Source organism: Glycine max, chromosome 14 (genome assembly GCF_000004515.6).
Source record: "Glycine max cultivar Williams 82 chromosome 14, Glycine_max_v4.0, whole genome shotgun sequence".
Taxonomy (NCBI): domain Eukaryota; kingdom Viridiplantae; phylum Streptophyta; class Magnoliopsida; order Fabales; family Fabaceae; genus Glycine; species Glycine max.
The window spans coordinates 13,440,532-13,459,031 of NC_038250.2; the positions used below are offsets into that span (position 1 = coordinate 13,440,532).

The window sequence follows — 18,500 nt, forward strand, 5'->3', positions numbered from 1 at the left end:
AAAAGTTTGCAGACATAGTATAAATGGAACCCAGGTTTCTGATCTGACAAGACAGAATAAAGAATGGGAACGAAATAATGTACCATCAGTAATAAAGCTTATTTCCTAAACTTGACCATGGAACATATTGAAAAAATAAGTAAAATTCAATTTATTTTCACAAGCTTCACCAGGAAGATTATTGAAATATGCTAAAAAGAACTAATAGGAATCATAACCTATTTCATAAACCCAAACATATAAGTTCTCCCAAATGTACCCTCAGTATCTTCCTCCACAACCTTCTAGAGCTAAATAAAATAACAATTACCCTAAACCTAATTATAGAATTAGAGGGAAAATACTCCTTAAGATGCTATAAAAATAGGCTGTAAACTGAACACACTGACTGGTTTTAAAATCAAAGCTACAAAAGATAATTTTCCAGCAAGATGCAACACAAATATCCTTATGACATTAAAATGATAGCTGTCTGCAATCACCTTAAAGAAGTCTCTTCATTTTGAAGATCATAAGAATGATTACATTGTGATTCCTTTTCTTTAGAATGTAAAGGTCTTGGTGATAGGCCAGACAAATGACAATAGCTGTTCATACCTGAAAGAAGGAAAGTCACAATTACATGTGCATACTACAAAAAATATATTAAAATTTCACAATCCATGAAAAATAAAACTCTAAAAACACCACTAAAAATTATAGGAAAATAAAAAATGCATTGTGCGTGCCTGTGAGGGAAGCTAGTTTCTCTAAACCAACAGTACTCTCGTGATTCCCATAAATCCCCCTATTTTGGAGCAATTTCAATGTTGCACCAGAAGTTCCCTGCTCAGATGTTGAAGCCTCATACATATAATGCTGGACTTTTGAAATACTGTTGGATCCCCCTTGCTTCTGATTCATATTATTAAAATACAATGCATGCTGTTGTTTAGATAACTCCAGTATCTGTGTCAATGCAAGCAACCTCAAGTTTTCATCAAGCAAACAAGAATCCATATTAATGCCCTGCTGCTGCTGTGGCAAAGTAGGAGTCTGATTTGACACAGAACTTGAAACATGATGGGAAAGGCCTTTCAAAATCCCTTTAAATGAAATGGATGTTTCTGGAGTATGATTTTCTAGTCCAAGAAAAGATACATTGTTTGAACCACGCAAAATATCTGCACACACAGATGTATCTGATGGCAAGCTTGATTCATGATTCAATTCATGTATCTTTCCATTAACAACCGAAATATCACTACCACCAACAGCTCTCTTGATGGAGCTTGGGTATTTCATTAACTGACCAATACCAAAACCAGAATTTATTTTAACACCAGAGTCTTTAGCAAAGTTCACCCCTTTATCATTGTTCAAACATTTATTGGTCCTTATGCCCGAATTGGTTGATTGTCTTCCTGTGTGGCCGTAATCAGAATACAGTTTCTTGGGCATGATAGGGCTGCCATCATTCCACAAATTTTCACTAGTTTTTGTCTTTCCCCCATATTGATTATCAAATTGCAGAAATGGTGAAAAGGATAAACCCTTGGCCACATTTTTAGTTTCTGATCTAGCTCTAGCAGAAGCATTAACCACAGCAGACATATATTTCTTGAGTTTAAGCTGAGGCATTTCTTCAACCATTTTGATTGAACCAGCAGCATAGCTAAAATTATTCTGTAATTCCTCCTCCCTGCTGAGGTCTGCATCTAATGTACAAAGTACATTGTTAAGAGGTTTCTTCAAAATGAAACAAAAGGAATATACACTGAATAAATAATAGATACAATATAACACTCAAACAATCAGCTAAGACAACATATTGGTTCAACGCACTAGTAATCATCTGCTTCAGAGGTTGTGATTTAGGAGGACTGGCAAGGGCATTAAAAAGCGGTGGCTCTACAAATGATGGAAGTGGATTTCCTGTCTGAGGTGGTTGACCAAGCCTAAGATCAATATTGGAAGAAGCTGCATCCCTGCCTACAAGACCATCACTAGCATTCTTCTTTTTGATGCAATCATGGTCTTTCAAAAGGCTTGTTGAAGTTTGCAAAGGAGAGTGGGCACTAGACAAATTTCTTTTCCTTTTTAGAGAATCAAAGGAAGGAGGTATAGGCTGACAACCATCATCCAGTTGAGTTCCAATGAAGTTTGGTGCAGTTGTATACATAGCTAGATTAGACACCATTAACTGGTTTTTCAACTGATCATACAAGCTGTTTTGTGAAATACAAGTAAAACCTTTGAGTGGAATGTTGCAACCATCCTGGATTGTTGTCGCTTGTTTTCTGGACAATGCACCAATAAATTAATTGTCTGTATGAGCATTTTTTGGAAACATGACATAGTCAGAAGACTTTGCAGACCTTGACATGACTGCAGACGAACTCAACATATGCGACAAATTAGTCTTGGACATATCAAATGCAGATGAATTGGATCTCATCAGACTTCCTCTTGTTGATAATACGTCTGGCCAGTCCCATTCATTCTCATTCCCCAGAGACCTAATCTAAAGCATCATAAAAGTATCACCATCCAGTGTTCTCGTTGCTTCAAACATGCAAATAAGAAATTCAATTTTCAATGCCAACAAAAAAAAAACAAAAAATGTAAAATGAATGTACAAATTCTATCAAAATTTGTACACATAAAGTTTGAAATTTGGTTCTCTTCCAATAAGCTAGCTAGTGTTCTCACAAAGTGTACTGCAATGCCCAAATGAATGAATAACTATTATGAATGACGAAAACTAGTATGTATGAACAAACTAATAAGATTAGCATATTTGGGTTGTGCAGTAGTCTAAAGTCTAGTATCTAAAGTTATTATTGTTACTTTGTTGCTGCTAATTTACCCCATGCATCAATACACTTGAACAAATCACATCAATGTTCTGAAAATAGGACCGACTGAATCAGAAATGGAGTTCATGCTTCATTGGTATGAATGTGAATCAAACAGGATTATAAAAAATATATCTGATAATAATATGTATGAAAAAATATCAGCAACCATGTAAAAAACGTGTGAAGCAAGTAATACAACAAAATCTAAAAGAAAGCTTTTTATTGACAATTTGCATAAATATATAAAATTTTAAACTCGTAATGTTTTATAAAATGATGTTTTACTAATTCATGTTTACAACAATTCATTCAAAATTTCAAATAAATATTAAATTAAAATGTGCTAAATACTTAGTTTTCTAAAATGATGTTTTGCTAATTTATGTTTACAACAATCCATTTCCCTCCAACCAAACACACTTTAAACAATAAACATTAGTGTTGTGTAGCAGAAACTTTCCAATAGAAAGGAGAAGGATGCAAGTAAGTGAATGAAATTTTAGGGACCAGAACATATGACATCCCCCAAATATTGAAAAGAAAAATGCAAAAGAAATCCATGATTCCATGCTCAGTGGAAAAACTTAAAGGAAAGCATCCACACTCAAAAGATTCATCGGAAGACATTTGAAACCCTTGTAAATAAAAGCTTGGGCCAGGGATACAAGCATTTCTCTTAGATCATTGAAAAAAAATAGAGTCTTCCTTCTGGACCTTCTCTGATTTCATAGTCATAATTTGGGGAGGGAGGATTAAAAAACAGCACCATAGAAAGCAGCATCTTTTCCTAGGAGTTGATAAATTCCCAATGGAATTCTGATCAAAAGATCAAGCAGGAACACTCATCTCTAAAAGCCCACAGCCACATATATACATTATGTATCAGGAAACATCAACCAATAAAATGCATGAAAGCTACATCTTACCCCAAACTTCAAGAAGTATAGCTTCTGCCATTGAGAAATAGTCTCCCCACTTTCCATACGAACAGCCTCCCCTGGGTCAATGCCATGTAACCCTGAATGCTGCAGTATAAGAACAGACAAACCATTAAGCATTAATTGTACAGAACATGTAAAATTAACGGTTCAAGAAGGGCGTGCCTAATCATTGCAAGAGAGCAGTATCAGTTTTGATAGAATTTACCTCACAAAACTTAAGAACAGACATGTGGCAACAATGGCATGAACAAACAATACCAAGAAGCCCTGTATTGCTAAGAAGAAGATGGCCACCTTTAAATTGACAATAGAAATGTGAGTTATCTATATATATGTACCAAGGATAAATCTTAACTAATAGGAAAATATATGCTTCTAGCACTCACTTTTTCCCATGCAGAACACACGAGGACACCCACTCATAAAAGGAGTTGCATACTTAGATGAGCTTGGTTCTAAAGCAATAGTTTGTGTAGTTTGAATATCTGAGCAGCAAACATTTAGACTAGATGCCGGGATTGTACCTTGGCACTGACCTGGAGAAGAAAAAGACTCCCTAGCTTTCTCACTACCAGGAATTGGGGGCTGAATAGCAGTATTGCTACTCTGAATATCGTGGAAGACAAAATTATTACTATTATTCAGACCAACCATTGCCCTGGAAGAAATCTCAGGAAAAGTAGTCACCCTACTTTGCAGGTTATGGTTAATTAAATTTTCTGTCATCAACCCCACACCAGAAGTTTGGAAGGTTCCACTTTCTATGGAACCAACAACAGAATTCCCAATAGCAGCAGTACAATCACCAGATGAGAAGCAAAGCTTTCGATCAGATAAATCCCGAAACTCATGCTGTAACAAGGATGGAGGACCATAAAGGAGAGACAGAAATGAATTTCTGGTATCGGCTTGGCCTGATCCATGGGCAGTTGAGTGGGGAAAGCTTTGGTAAACATGGCCTTGCTTCCCTCCAACAAATTTTGATCTTAAACCATGAGCAACTTGTGGATAAAGACAATAGCTTGTGTTTATCTCCTTCTATGTAAAATAGCAAGAGATAAGGGGTTTGAAAAAAAAAAAAGAGTTCCAATAAAACACAATGATCTTAAGAGAAACACATAGACCAAGTGTTATATAAAGATATAGAATTCATACATACAAAGCTGGAGATTATCAAGCAAAGATACAGCATATGACATGGATGCCAGAACAACATAGATACAGGAATATTGTAAATTTTAAAAAATAGGACATTGCATAACCATAATACAAAATATGAAGCATAAAATTAACATAAAACACCAGTCTTAAATCAAAAGATAGAATCATTGTTTTAAAAGTGAGCACTAGTGCATGTGCATTAGTTACTGTACACATAATAAAATGCTATAACTTATCTAATTATTGTAGTGTTTTCATCTATAATGCTATAAAAGTTCAAAAATAAAAGAAGAAAAAAAAAGTAAAATACATCTAGGATTATTCTCAGTGTCCAACACAGGTAAGTCACTATTTTGAAGCGTTCATATTCCTTTGCATGCAGATGAGACAAGAGTGCTAATCCCAAAAAACAAAACTACAAAATCTTCCCCATCATGCTCAAAAAAATCTTATCGCTGGGCCAGTAATTGCTACTACTAGTCAGCAGCAGTCTCCACATAAAACAAATTAAAACCATAGGCCACATAAATAGTTTACAATTACTGTGCTAAAGGAGCAGTGATGAGACCCAAAACAATCCAATCTAATAGTAGTAATAAAACTTCCGTAACTTGAATGATAACCTATTGCTCCAAAAAAGATAATACAAGATACAAATTTCAAACTAAATGTAAGCCCCTTCTGCTCATCAGCCCATCACCAATGTCATAGAAAAATTCCAAAAATAGATTGCAAATATTGTCCATTGTCAGCAAGGATATTATTAATAAAAAAAATACATCAGCAGAATTCCGAACATATAAGTTGTTTCTCATAATATTTATTTTCAAACTTAAAACCAGAAAAATTCGCAGAGCCTGAGCAGATACATAATTTCTACAGAAAAAGAGGCTTTATCACTTGCAGAGGACTATACTTGGACGATAAATTTTACAACACTTAGTGTATCCGATCAAACTACTGCAATATCCAAAATTAAACTTCATTACAAGAGACAGCAAATGATTAATCATTCACTTTTACACGCCACATTACAATTCACGAGTCACGTATTCAAGGAATGTAAACACATGCAAGCTTAGACGCATTCCAAGTAGATTCCATTTCCACTATTGGAATTTCGTAAAGAACTCGAAACCTCTAAACATGAGAAGAAGAACAAAAACACCAATATGCGAATCACGTGACACAATACATAATTCCTTTAAATTGCATTGATTCATATAAAATCATAAATTGATAAAATTACTGATCCAACTCTACTACTACTAATTGATAAAATTACTGAAGAAGAGAACGCAGGACACCTATTTTTCCATTGCTCAAAAATTCAACCTTTATGGTGCGAAGCTATGTCATGGATAAATATAAAAGGAGCTGCTCCCCTCACCCCAAAAATGAATTTCAATCAACATATGGGACTCCAAGTTGATGGTGTTAGGAGCAATAGGTGGCAGTGCTGGTGGCTGGCCCTAACCTGGTCCATTTGGAAGACAAGGAATAGTATAGTATTCTCTAATGCTCTTTCGATGCAAACAAAGTCTTTGAAGATGCAATTTTCATTCTTTGGACCTGGCTTAGGAATTATGAGAAAGGCTTCACAGAACATTTTAATTACTGGTCCAGCAATATTAGACAATCTTTTTGTACTACTAGAGGTTTACTTTAGCCATTATCTATGTTTTTTCTTTGGGTCCTATAGAGTGGTTCCTTCTCAGACTATTCTGTCTGATTATGGAACCATTACCATGGCTACCCCCCTTATGTATTCCAGTACCTCTGGTACTCTTTCTATATATAATATATTATCTTTGCTGACCAAAAAAAAAAATGGTAAAATAATAAAATTACGTAAATGTTACGTTGTCAACGCCGACGAACAATGCAACAGTACACTGCATAACAACGCGATATATCAAAACAAACTAACAAACGATTACACGACGCATTTACATTTACATAAGAGCATTCACGAAACGCACAAGTAATCACAGTCACCGAAAGAAATAGCTCAAACAAAAGCAAAACAGAAGAGCACGTCGAGTTACCGTCTCCGGCGGCGGTGCAGACAGAACTGTGGCGGACGTCGACGGCTGAAGCGGCGAATCACATTTCCTCTCCCATGGGCTCTCCATCTCGTAAAATCCCTAACATTCCACGATCAGAGTTCCGAACAAAACCACTCCGCAGAACCGTTAACAGAGAGATAGAGAGAATAAGGAACCTACAAAAGGTGGAGGAAATGCAAAAAGTGTGAAGTGAGAACCCTAAATAGAAGAGAGAAAGAGAGAGTGAGTGAGAGAAATGAAGAAAGTGCGATGACACTCGAACAGCACCTGAGGGGAGAGTGGGTGAGGGTGGAGCAATCCGAGGCAGAAGGGACTGACAACAAACTGACACGAGAGTTGATGTTGGGAGAATATGGAGCGTTGATTTGTCAGGTGTAATGGGGAGAAGCGATTGCGGGCCGTTGATTGTGGATACAGCTGGTTTGGGAAAGTGGATGGTCTGCTGTGCTGTATGGTCTGGTCAAGTTGCGTATCATGCTGATACTGCACTGCGTCAGGTTTCACGGGGCAATCGGTGCGTGGCATTGCCTCTCTCACTCTCAGTGGAGGGGCAGTTTAGTTTCACCCATGAGACGCTCACACGTGTTCTCATAATAAGTGTAGTGTTAAAAGGTCTTTCTAACCTGTGTAAATAGGTTATAGAATTAAAAAAAAATATTTATTATATAAATTATAAAATAATTAAAAAATATTATAAATAGTATTTTTTTTTGTCTTCTAGTAAATATTTATATTTTTTCCTTTAAACAATACTCTAATAACATTGATTAGCATTTATCTAATAAGAAATACTTCATTGGGACTCAATTGTAAAAAAAAAACATATTTTACACAAAATTGGTTAACTTTATCTCATTTTCAATTAAAAATAAATATTTTTCTTAAATTATAACTTGATATCAAGCTTAAAAAAAGTCTTTAATCTTATTAAATAAAAGATATTTAAAGATAGTTTCATCAAATAAAATATAGATAATTAAAATTTACTTATATTTAAGAAAAGAAATAAAGAACTTTTATTATTTGTATTTAAGACCAAAGGAAGTAATAAAATGAGTAAAGAATGAAAATAAGAAAATATAATAATGTTTATACTAAAATTATCAAAATGAATCAGAGATTAAAATATTTGTAAATGATAAGCTCGGAACTAAAATAATAATAAATTATTAAATTTAAAAACTAAATAAAAATATAACTTTGAGATATATGATAATTACATAGATGACACCTAATAATTGTCAACTATCATATATTACTCAAATATCACCACACATAAATCATAAAAGTTGAATTATGAACAAAACTAATATTTAACACTTTTTTCATATTTAAGAACTAAATTTGATATTTTTAACTTTTAGAAATCAATTTTTTAGTGTAAGATACTTTTAAAGGCTAAAATAAATATTTATCTTAATATTTTTTTTTTATAGCTAACTGTGAGATAGCCATGATTACTCAAGTTATAATATAAAAATTGCAATGTTACAAACTAAATTATATTGAAAGAATATTTGGAAACCACCATCTGTGTGATTTATGTTGTAATGTAAACCAACAACCTGAGCATAATAAGCTGAAAAAAAGAAATTCAATAAGAGCTCCTTCAACTTGTATTTAGCAACCGAGTTTACACAATAATGCATAAGTAACTTTCTAATAGTAAAGTCCACGGAAAGCTAGCAACCTACCATATTCATTCAAGTAATCCATCAATAACTCCGTGAAAATATGCATCGAAACTTCAACCTCAGGAGAGTTTCTAGAATATGGACAATGAAATCAATCTTTACATAAGCCTTGGGTGTAGAAAACAATGTGTTTGGCTTATACCATTAGGCTGAATAAGTTGATCTGCTTAACAAAATTGGAAACTTTACCTGTTTCAAAGTATTAATCGTATGATCAAGAGAACCATGGTGAAACCCCCCCCCCCCCACACACACACACAATTATATATATATAATTGAAAAATATGTCATACTTTTTCTTGCACAACTTTAAGTGGCAAGTCAATTGGAATGAATTTGTTAGGAGTTGGAAGATGCATATTTTCATCTGGAGCAGAAAGCACCCAACCCCCTGCAAATACAAGCATTAAAGGACTATCAAGTTCCATCGTTTCATGAAAATTGCAGCATATAACTGACAATAGACACCCTATAGAGCAAACAGAAAAATTATTCAAATAAGTAATCCAGTCCAAAAATCAAGTGTAACTGTTCATAAAAGCACAGACCTGAATTGCACATGCAGTAATTTTTTCAAGGGAATATCTAGTTCCATACCATGGCTCCACCTTATCATTAAGCCCTTCAAATTTTTTAGACTCCGAAAAGATTTTGCTCGAGAATGAATTAACTTAGATTTAATCATAACAAAGTCACAATCTCATGTTAACAGATTGGCAAGCGTACCAATTTTATCACAAGAAGTAAAGATTAAACGGAAGTCCAAGTGTCGAGTACACAGGAACTTTGTTTGTACTTGCATTGGTAAATATCCAATTTGTAAGCAATAGAAGAAGTAGAAGAGAAAAGAAATTGTAAGTGTAAAATTTGAGAGTAAAAAGGGCAAAGGAAAAAGATAACAAGAAAATTAAACAAAAGCTTAAATGCAAAAGATGAATTCAGAATATGATAATGTTGGGACCTAACATGCCTAACTACCCTTGATGTAATATTAATGTTTTTCTCTATTAACTGTTTTCTCAATTTCCACTCACATCTACTAATATTCTCAATCCGGATTCCTTATGATGAAGAGCCTAATTTATGTATTATCTCTCCCAAATCCTTTTGCAAAGATGGAATCATAAACAACATTAAGTATAAAGATGCATACAGAGGTACAACAAAGTCACTCTATCCCTAGCAATGCAATGTTGAGATGTCATTTCCTAGTTCTTTAGACTTTACCATTTCCCAATGAATAACCCCTAAAAATAGATGCATGGATGACCAAACCACACAATAACAATGAAAAGCAGAAAATAACAATAGAAATTGAAATTGCATTAATAGATAAGAAAGCTAGTTACATTACAATGGGCTTTGGCTGCTAGGCTCCTCTTTATATAGGCACCAGGTAGCTTACTTTTCACGCAGACTTCACGTTTTAGAGGAAAAATTGCAAAACAATGCAAGTAAAGAAATCACACCCATTTATTAGCCAAAATTTACTATCAAATTAGCTCATATTTCGCAGTTATCAAACTCCCCCAAATTAAAACATTTGTTTGTCCTCAAGCAAAAGACAATTCTGAATGTATCAACACATGAGATAACTGTGAAACCTTTTCAAACCTTTCTCTGATTGATCCTGTGCTTGCATTTGTCTTGATCTTGTGATGGAAGCATGAAGGAATACACAAGGAGATGCAAAAGTTTAGCAAAGGGAAACTTCATCAAGGCAGACTTACCACACTTCATTCCTCACAAGGTTAGTGTTTCCCTCAACGCACAAATGTCTCGGCTAAAAGTGTTTTCAATCTAACAACTGAAATTAATATTCCCAACTTTGTACTTCATCTCAGTTAATGTAATCATACACGTATTGATGCAATCCTCCCTAGGAAGGGACCAGTTACCAGAGTCATGAGCAAAAGGCTCCAAGAGGATTGGGCTAGAGCTGTTGAAGAAGGTCCTAAGGTTCTCATGAACCTCAGGGTAGATTTTTGAGCCCATGCGCCAAGGTTGGGTCCACTTATCTTTGTACATATTAGATTAGGATTTCATTATTTTTTGTCCTTGTATTTAGGGCTCCATAATGTAGGTAGGGTACCCTAGAAATATAGGATTTTTCAGCCCTTGTATTTTAGGACACCTAGACTAGTTTTTGTATTAGGAGTAGTTTTATAATTTCACATGCATTAAGTGAATATTTGATGTGTGTGTTGGGAAATAAATTTAACTGAATTAGGAGAAACTCAATCCAATTAAATTTTAGAGGGGGAGGTGAGCATTTGCTTACTAGACCCCATTGTCACATCATATAGTTACACTTTGTGCATGTCTTTCATGCTTTACATGTCTCATGACACCTAAGCACACTTAGTGGAGAATCTTGGACTTGATCTTGGATTAGTGGGCTGAACCATAACTGAAATTCACTAATCATAATTAGTAAATTTTTGCTCCAAAATTTGGCTCCACAAATTCAATTTCAAATTCAAGTGAAATTTGAATAGAAATTCAAATTTCCCTCCAATTTTGTGTGACACTTGGGCTATAAATAGAGGTCATGTGTGTGCATTTTTTCAACTTTGATCATTTGAGAATTAAACTTCAAAGTTCAAACCTCTTTTGAGGCACAAATTTTTGTGCTCTTTCTCTCCCTCTCCCTCCATTCATCTTCTTCTACCTTCAAGCTCTTATCCATGGCTTCTTATGGTGGTGAGCTTCTTCTAGACTCATCTTCTCCTTGAAGTGGCATCTCCTCTCAACTCTTCTTCTTCTCCATTTCGCTACCATTAAAATTCAAGAAGGAAAGGACTCCATTGATGAAGAAGATTCAAGGCCTACAAGCTCCAATGGAGCTACATCACGTATTGTGGATCACTAAGGACTTTTTTTGGCTTGTAACATGACCGGACTCACAAGGAACTCATGGTTTTTCTTTGGATTCAAAAATTAGGTTCTAAGAAAGCATCTACCTGATAACCCATGACTTATATTTCACATTCCCCAACTTTCCTACTATTCCTAACAGCACACAAATTTTATTTGGAACTTAGGTTGCTATCAACTCTTTATTTGAATTTTTTTTTGAATTTTTTTTCTTTTTTTTACAATAGAAATTGAATTGATACTGTAGCAACTCATCATATTTTATCTTTATGTGTGTTGTTGGTGATGTTTTTGAAACAAAATTTTTCACCTAACTAAAATTCCAGCTCCCCAAAATTAAGGGTAAATTTGCCTTGACCCTTGCTCTCCTACAATCGAAGATAAGGTGGTCATTAATTTCATTAGGCTCAAGATAAAAAACAATTAATTGCATTAGGCTGAATAAGGTGCAAGGGATTTATTCAAATAACATGTTGGCTATTTGACTAAGTGGCTAAGAAAATCAAACAAGGCCTTGATCATTTCCACCCTATGTTTGTACTCAAACAATCCAAGAATCATGCAAAATCAACAAATTAGGAACAATCGTTCTCTCACAATTATAAGGTCACACATCTCACCGAACATTTATGAAGTACTTAGCTTATCACACCATGATTTTCATTCAAACATGCTAAGATATTCACTCTTATGCTTTTGATTCATACTTCATCACTCATAAAAACACCTGCTCAGACAAGAATCAGAATTTTCACAATTATCTTCTCAGTACACAGTATCTCATGCATCAATTTATCCAGAACAAGTCACAGCCCATTACTAATTTCCTTTGTCTTTATCATGCATTTTTTTTATTCAATGACTGAAATTAAACTACTTGAATTAAAATGTTGCAATTAAAATAAATAAAAACAAATAAAGAAAGAAAAATTAAAGACAAGAAAAATAAAGAAAAGAAAGGAAAAAAATCCTGGGAAAAAATTGGGTCTCAATCCTGTGTGGGTCCTGGATCCCAAGTTCTATGAGCATCTCTGATGTCCGCAACATAATCATCATTAGCTACAATATCTGCAGCATCATCATTAGCTACACCAAAGGTGTCACCCCCCCTAACAGAAGGACGTTGGCCTTTTGGCCAAGCAACCTGGACTGTTGGATCAAATGGCCTCGGAATAATTAAGAAGGGGGAGTTGAATTAATTATTAATGTATCTTGACTAATTAAAACTTATCCTTCTTAATGTTACTAGATTCACTTAGGCTTTACTACTAAGTTATGTAACTTAAACAAAAGTAAAGCGTAAAAGTAAAGTACACAGCGAAAATTAAAAAGTGTAACGAAGAAGAAGACAAACACAAGAATTTTATATTGGTTCGGCAACAATCTGTGCCTACATCCAGTCCCCAAGCAACCACCGGTTCTTGAGATTTCTTTCAACCTTGTAAAATCATTTACAAGCAAAGATCCACAAGGAATGTACCCTCCCTTGTTCTCTTTGAACAACCAAGTGGATGTACCCTCCACTTGAACTGATCCACAAGAGATGTACCCTCTCTTGTTCTCAGTTACAACAACCCAAGTAGATGTACCCTCTACTTGTACCACAAAGGATGTACCCTCCAATGTGTTAAGACAAAGAATTCTCAGGCGGTTAGTCCTTTGAATCTTTGTAAGGGGAAACAAAAGATATATCAGGCAGTTAGTCCTTTGAAATCTTTTGTTTAAGGGAAATGGAAGAATAAAAAGAATTCTCAGGCGGTTAGTCCTTTGAATTCTCTTAGAAAGGGAGAAGGGAGACACAAAAGAATTCAGACGATTAGTCCCTCTATTCTTTTGGAAAAGGGAGAAGAGAGACACAAAAAGAATTCAGGCGATTAGTCCTTGTTGAATTCTTTTTGGCAAAGGGAGAAGAGAATGAAAAGATATAGCACACTTTTGTTTTCTGCAAAATTTTCACTTGCAGAAGAACAAGGTTTGGAAAATAGAAAACTTAGAAAGCTTTTTGGCAAAGGAAGAAGAAGAAAGATGAGTAGGAAAGAATTCTTAAAGAATCTTAAAGGTTGTAAAGGTTTAAAGGTTTCTCAAAAGTTGTTCAAGAAGTTGTTGTGAATGCAAGCCAAGGTCTTGCTTTTATAGACTCTTATTGTCTAGTCAAGAAAACCATTGGAAGAGTTATAACCTTGAGAAAATCATGTCAAGAGTTACATCTCTTGACCTTTTATTCAAAACTTTTCACTGGTAATCGATTACCATAATCATGTAATCGATTACACAATGCATTTTATGAAAAGATGTGACTCTTGACAATTGAATTTGAATTTCAACGTTCAGATATACTGGTAATTGATTACCAATATATTGTAATCGATTACATCATTTAAAAATCATTTGGAACGTTGCAAATTCAATTAAAAACTTTTTGAAATCAAATTTTATCACTAGTAATCGATTACCAGAGAGTAAATACTCTGGTAACTTAGAAAAATTTGAGAAAACTCTTTTGTAAAACATAACTGTGCTATGTTTGGTTTTTGAAAAATCATTTTCAATACTTCCCTTGTGAAGTCTTGACTTGTTGCTTCTTGATTTCTTCTCTTGAATCTTGATTCTTCTTGATGTCTTTTCTTGAATCTTAAAATCAATTTCTCTTGAATCTTGAATCTTCTTGATTTCTTCTAATGAATCTTGAAATTAATCTTGATCTTGAACTTGTTGACTCAATCTTGAAATCATTCTTTTGGGCTTTTGTCATCATCAAAATTACTTGATTCATCATCATGAAGCTTGCTTCTACAGGACTAGGAATGCCTCTAGTGTCATCACTAGTTGCTGGAGGGAGAGATGATGGAGGCTCTGCATCAGTAGGTACTCGCCATGGTGGAGGCTATGCAGCATAAGGAGGAGCTGCTCCGGCTGAGAAAAAGGCTAAGAGGTCTGGCCGGCAAGTGGAGGAGAGACATCTGGCGGAGGGATCATTGGTGGAGGAGCTAGTGGAATGTCTTGAGTGGCTCGGGTCTTGGCTTGTTTTGGCCCCAAAAAGACACTAGAAGAGTCTATAGGATTCATAATTGGTTTGGCTTCATCTTCTTCTAAGAACACAGAATTCAGGTGCCCCTCAACGAGGTTAGCTTTTTGCTCAATTTCCTCCACCTTAAAACAAGTCTTGCTATCACTGGGATGCTTACTTCCCTCAAACAAGTTGAAGGTGGCTTTTTGGTCTTCCACACTCATCTCCAAGTTGCCCTTCCTCATGTCCACAACACGCTTTGTAGTCACCATGAATGGCCGACCCAAAATCAAGGGGATCTCAGCATCTTCTTCAATGTCCATGATTACAAAGTCAATTATAAAAGTGAGTTGGTGGACTTTGATCAGGACGCCTTCTACCACTTCGACTGGTCTTGTGATGGATCGGTCTGCCAATTGTAGCATCATCCTTATAGGTTCAATCTTCAGGTTTCCCATTCCCCTGCACATAGAAAGCGACATCAAATTGATATTTGCTCCTAAGTCAATAAGAGCCTTACCTACAGATACACTCCCAATAGAGCATGGGATGGTGACGCTTCCTCGATCTTTGAACTTGGGAGGTAGCTTTTGGATTACTGTACCACAATTTTCTCCTACCACAATGTTTTCTCTCTTGATGTACTTTCCTTTTTTTATGAGGAGGTCCTTTAAGAACTTTTTCTACAACGACATCTATTGTATGACCTCTCCAAAAGGGATAGTAATCTCCAGCTTCTAGAATATGTCAAGGAACCGCTTGAAGTAACATTTTGTGTCCTTCTTTGATGGCACCAGAGGGTACGGTGCCTCCTTTGATGAAGCTGGTGGTATCACTCTTCTGGCCTCTTGAGCTAACTGGCTCTTGATCTTGGTCTTAATAGTTAAGACCTTAGCACCGTTCTCCTTGCTCTTATATTTTTCTCCCTCTTCTTTCTTTTCTTTTTCCTCATCACGCACATCCTCCTCAATTTTCTTTTCCTTCTCAGCACTTTCCTTCTTAATGAAGATTACCTTGCACTCCTCCTTGGGATTCATCTCAGTATTGGCTCCAAAGTTGTCAGTGGATCTTTCAGCCATTTGTTTGGCTAATTGTCCCACTTGTACCTCCAGATTCCTGATTGTTGCATCAGTACTCTTCTAATATGACTCGGTTCTCTACATAAACTGTACCAGTAATTCCTCCAGCTTAGTGGGTTTCTCCTATTGAATGGGCTCTTGGCTGGGAGGCTGATGAGATGAACCTCCTTGGTTGAAATTGTTTCCTAGATAAGATCTCCAACCCTGGCCCTGTGAAAAATTACCTCTTTGATAGAATCCTGGTGGTCCTTCTTGATGGAATCCTTGATGATTCTGAGTGGCCATGTAGTTAACTTTGTTAGTTGCATCGTCTTGGACCATGCATGAGCCTGACTTGAGAGTGCCACCACAGGTGTTGCATCTCCCAATGTGCATGACTGAAGATGAAGAAAGTTGCACTGCATGCAGTTGTTGAGGGAGATTACTCAGAGTTGCTGTGAGGGTCTCTAAGGTCTTGGTCAGGAGCTTGTTTTGAGCCAACATAACATCTTGAGAAGTGAGCTCAAGAAGGCTTTTCTTTGTGGGAGTGTAGGCTCGATCATGGAGAATGGCATGATCACTAGCTGCCATACTCTCTATCAGCTCCATGGCTTTTTCTGGAGTCTTCAACTTGATCTTCCCACCGACGGAGGCATCTAGGAGTTGCTTGGAATGAGGCCACAAGCCATCAATGAAGATGTTGAGCTGAACTGGCTCGCTGAACCCATGTGTGGAAGTTTTCTGGAGTAACCCATGGAAGCGGCAAGTGCTTCACTCAACAATTCATTAGGGTGTTGGTGGAAGGATGAGATTTCCACCTTACCCTCGACTGCTTTAGATTCCAGAAAGTACTTCTTCAGGAACTTCTCCACCACCTCATCCCATGTCCATAGGCTATTCCCCTTGAACGAGTGAAGTCATCTTTTTGTTTCACTAACCAAAGAGAAAGAAAATAAATTGAGGCGAATGGCGTCTTCTGGCACTCCTGCTATCTTCACCGTGTTACAAATTTCGATGTATGTGGCCAGATGTGTGTACGGATCTTCACTTGGTAGGCTGTGAAATAGATTCCCTTGGATCAGCTGAATAAGGGAATATGGATATGAGATGTTGATCGCCCGCACATCTGGTCTGGCTATGCTGGTGAAGTATTGAGGTATAATAGAGCTAGAGTTATCCTCTAGCGTCATCCTCTGTGGACGATCTTCTGCCATGATGCGTTCTTCAAAGAAAGGATGTGGACTGGCCACAAGCGAGGGAGAAGATAATTCGGATGATGAAGGTCCTCCCTCTTCTTGATTCCTCTGCACCTCTTGTTGTTCTCTCCTTTTTCTTGTAGCATTGTTCTTTCTGCAGGTTGCTTCAATTTCTAAATCCAAAGGAACAAGGTTGTTTCCTCGCATACACAAAAAAGAACACTACCGTGTAGGTTATCAAGCTAAAATAAATAAAACTAATTATTTTTTTATTTTTTTAAAAATAATAAAATAAGAATGAATAAAGAAAAACTGAAAATAGTTTTTTTTAAATAAAATAAAATAAAATTAAAAAAATAAAGAATTATTGCTCTCAAATTGGGATTTGTAACAACCAAGTATGAAAACCAAAGTCCCCGGCAACGACGCCAAAAACTTGTTAACATATTGGCAAGTGTATCAATTTTATCACAAGTAGTAAAAATTAAACGGAAGTTCAAGTGTAGAGTCCACATGGACTTTGTTTGTACTTGCGTTGGTAAATACCCAGTTTGTAAGCAATAAAAGAAGTAGAAGAGAAAAGAAATTGTAAGTGTGAAATTTGAGAGTAAAAATGGCAAAGGAAAAATATAACAAGAAAATTAAACAATAGCTTAAATGCAAAAGATGAATTCAAAATATGATAATATTGGGAACTAGCATGCCTAACTACCCTTGATTCAATATTAATGTTTTTCTCTATTAATTATTTTCTCAATTTCTACCCACATCTACTAATATGCTCAACCTGAATCCCTCACGATGAAGAGTCTAATTTATGCATTATCTCTCCCAAATCCCCGTGCAAAGATGGAATCATAAACAACATTAAGTATAAAGATGTATGCAGAGGCACAACAAAGTCACTCTATCCCTAACAATGCAATGTTGAGATGCCCTTTCCCAATCCTTTAGACATTACCATTTTCCAATGAATAGCCCCTAAAAACAGATGCATGGATGGTCAAACCACACAATAATAATGAAAAGCAGAAAAGAATAATAGAAATTGAAATTGCATTAATAGATAAGAAGAACAATTACATTACAAGATGCTTTGGCTGCTAGGCTCCAACTGAGGGGGTTTAGCCTCTCATAGACATGAGAGGCTTTACACTTCAGAGGCTAATAGAGGAAGAGGATGGATGACTAGTAACAAGTAAAGATTTTCTTCTTTTGAATTCTGCTAATAAAAAATAGCAAAGATGTTAATTTCTTTATTGTTTCCTTAAAAACAATAATAAAGTAAAGAAATTACACCCATTTATTAGCCAAAATTGATTATCAAATTAGCTCATATTTCGTAGTTATCACCCCACTAATACAAAATCTCAAACACCTTAATAATTTTTTCTATGTTGAGTGAAATAACAACTTAAGCTTTTAGGAGAGTTGGTCCTTCACATGCTTCATATACATAAATTTACAGCTTTAATTTTAGCACACCTACCGAACATTGTCTGGAGAAAGCTAATCTAGTACCATTTGGATAACACTTGGGATAAATTTGGAAGGCAAGGATGATCCTGTCAACCAATCTTTTACAGGATAAAACTGTAAAATAACAAACAACAATTAATAATATGGTTTCCATCAATAAACTCCCTTGCAAAGTTAT

The 18,500-nt window shown here is 35.6% G+C and overlaps 1 protein-coding gene and 1 pseudogene across 9 annotated transcripts in view; both read right to left on the reverse strand.

The window, feature by feature from the left end:
* LOC100812602 (uncharacterized) overlaps positions 1-7,571 on the reverse strand; it is a 19,713-nt gene extending 12,142 nt beyond the window's left edge. For 2 of the 9 annotated variants that reach the window (XM_006596023.4, XM_006596020.4), the window contains exons 1-9: positions 7,279-7,570; positions 6,991-7,166; positions 4,168-4,819; positions 3,987-4,075; positions 3,767-3,865; positions 2,358-2,503; positions 1,825-2,279; positions 729-1,697; positions 483-597 (exon numbers count right to left, since the gene is read on the reverse strand). In XM_006596023.4, the coding sequence (XP_006596086.1) occupies positions 483-597; positions 729-1,697; positions 1,825-2,279; positions 2,358-2,503; positions 3,767-3,865; positions 3,987-4,075; positions 4,168-4,819; positions 6,991-7,077 (2,612 nt within the window). In that variant the 5' untranslated portion in view covers positions 7,078-7,166; positions 7,279-7,570. The other 7 variants (XM_041009105.1, XM_006596021.4, XM_006596022.4 and 4 more) reach the window with 7 other exon arrangements.
* The window catches only part of LOC106795794 (insulin-degrading enzyme-like 1, peroxisomal), a 25,431-nt pseudogene continuing 14,034 nt past the window's right edge, over positions 7,104-18,500 (reverse strand).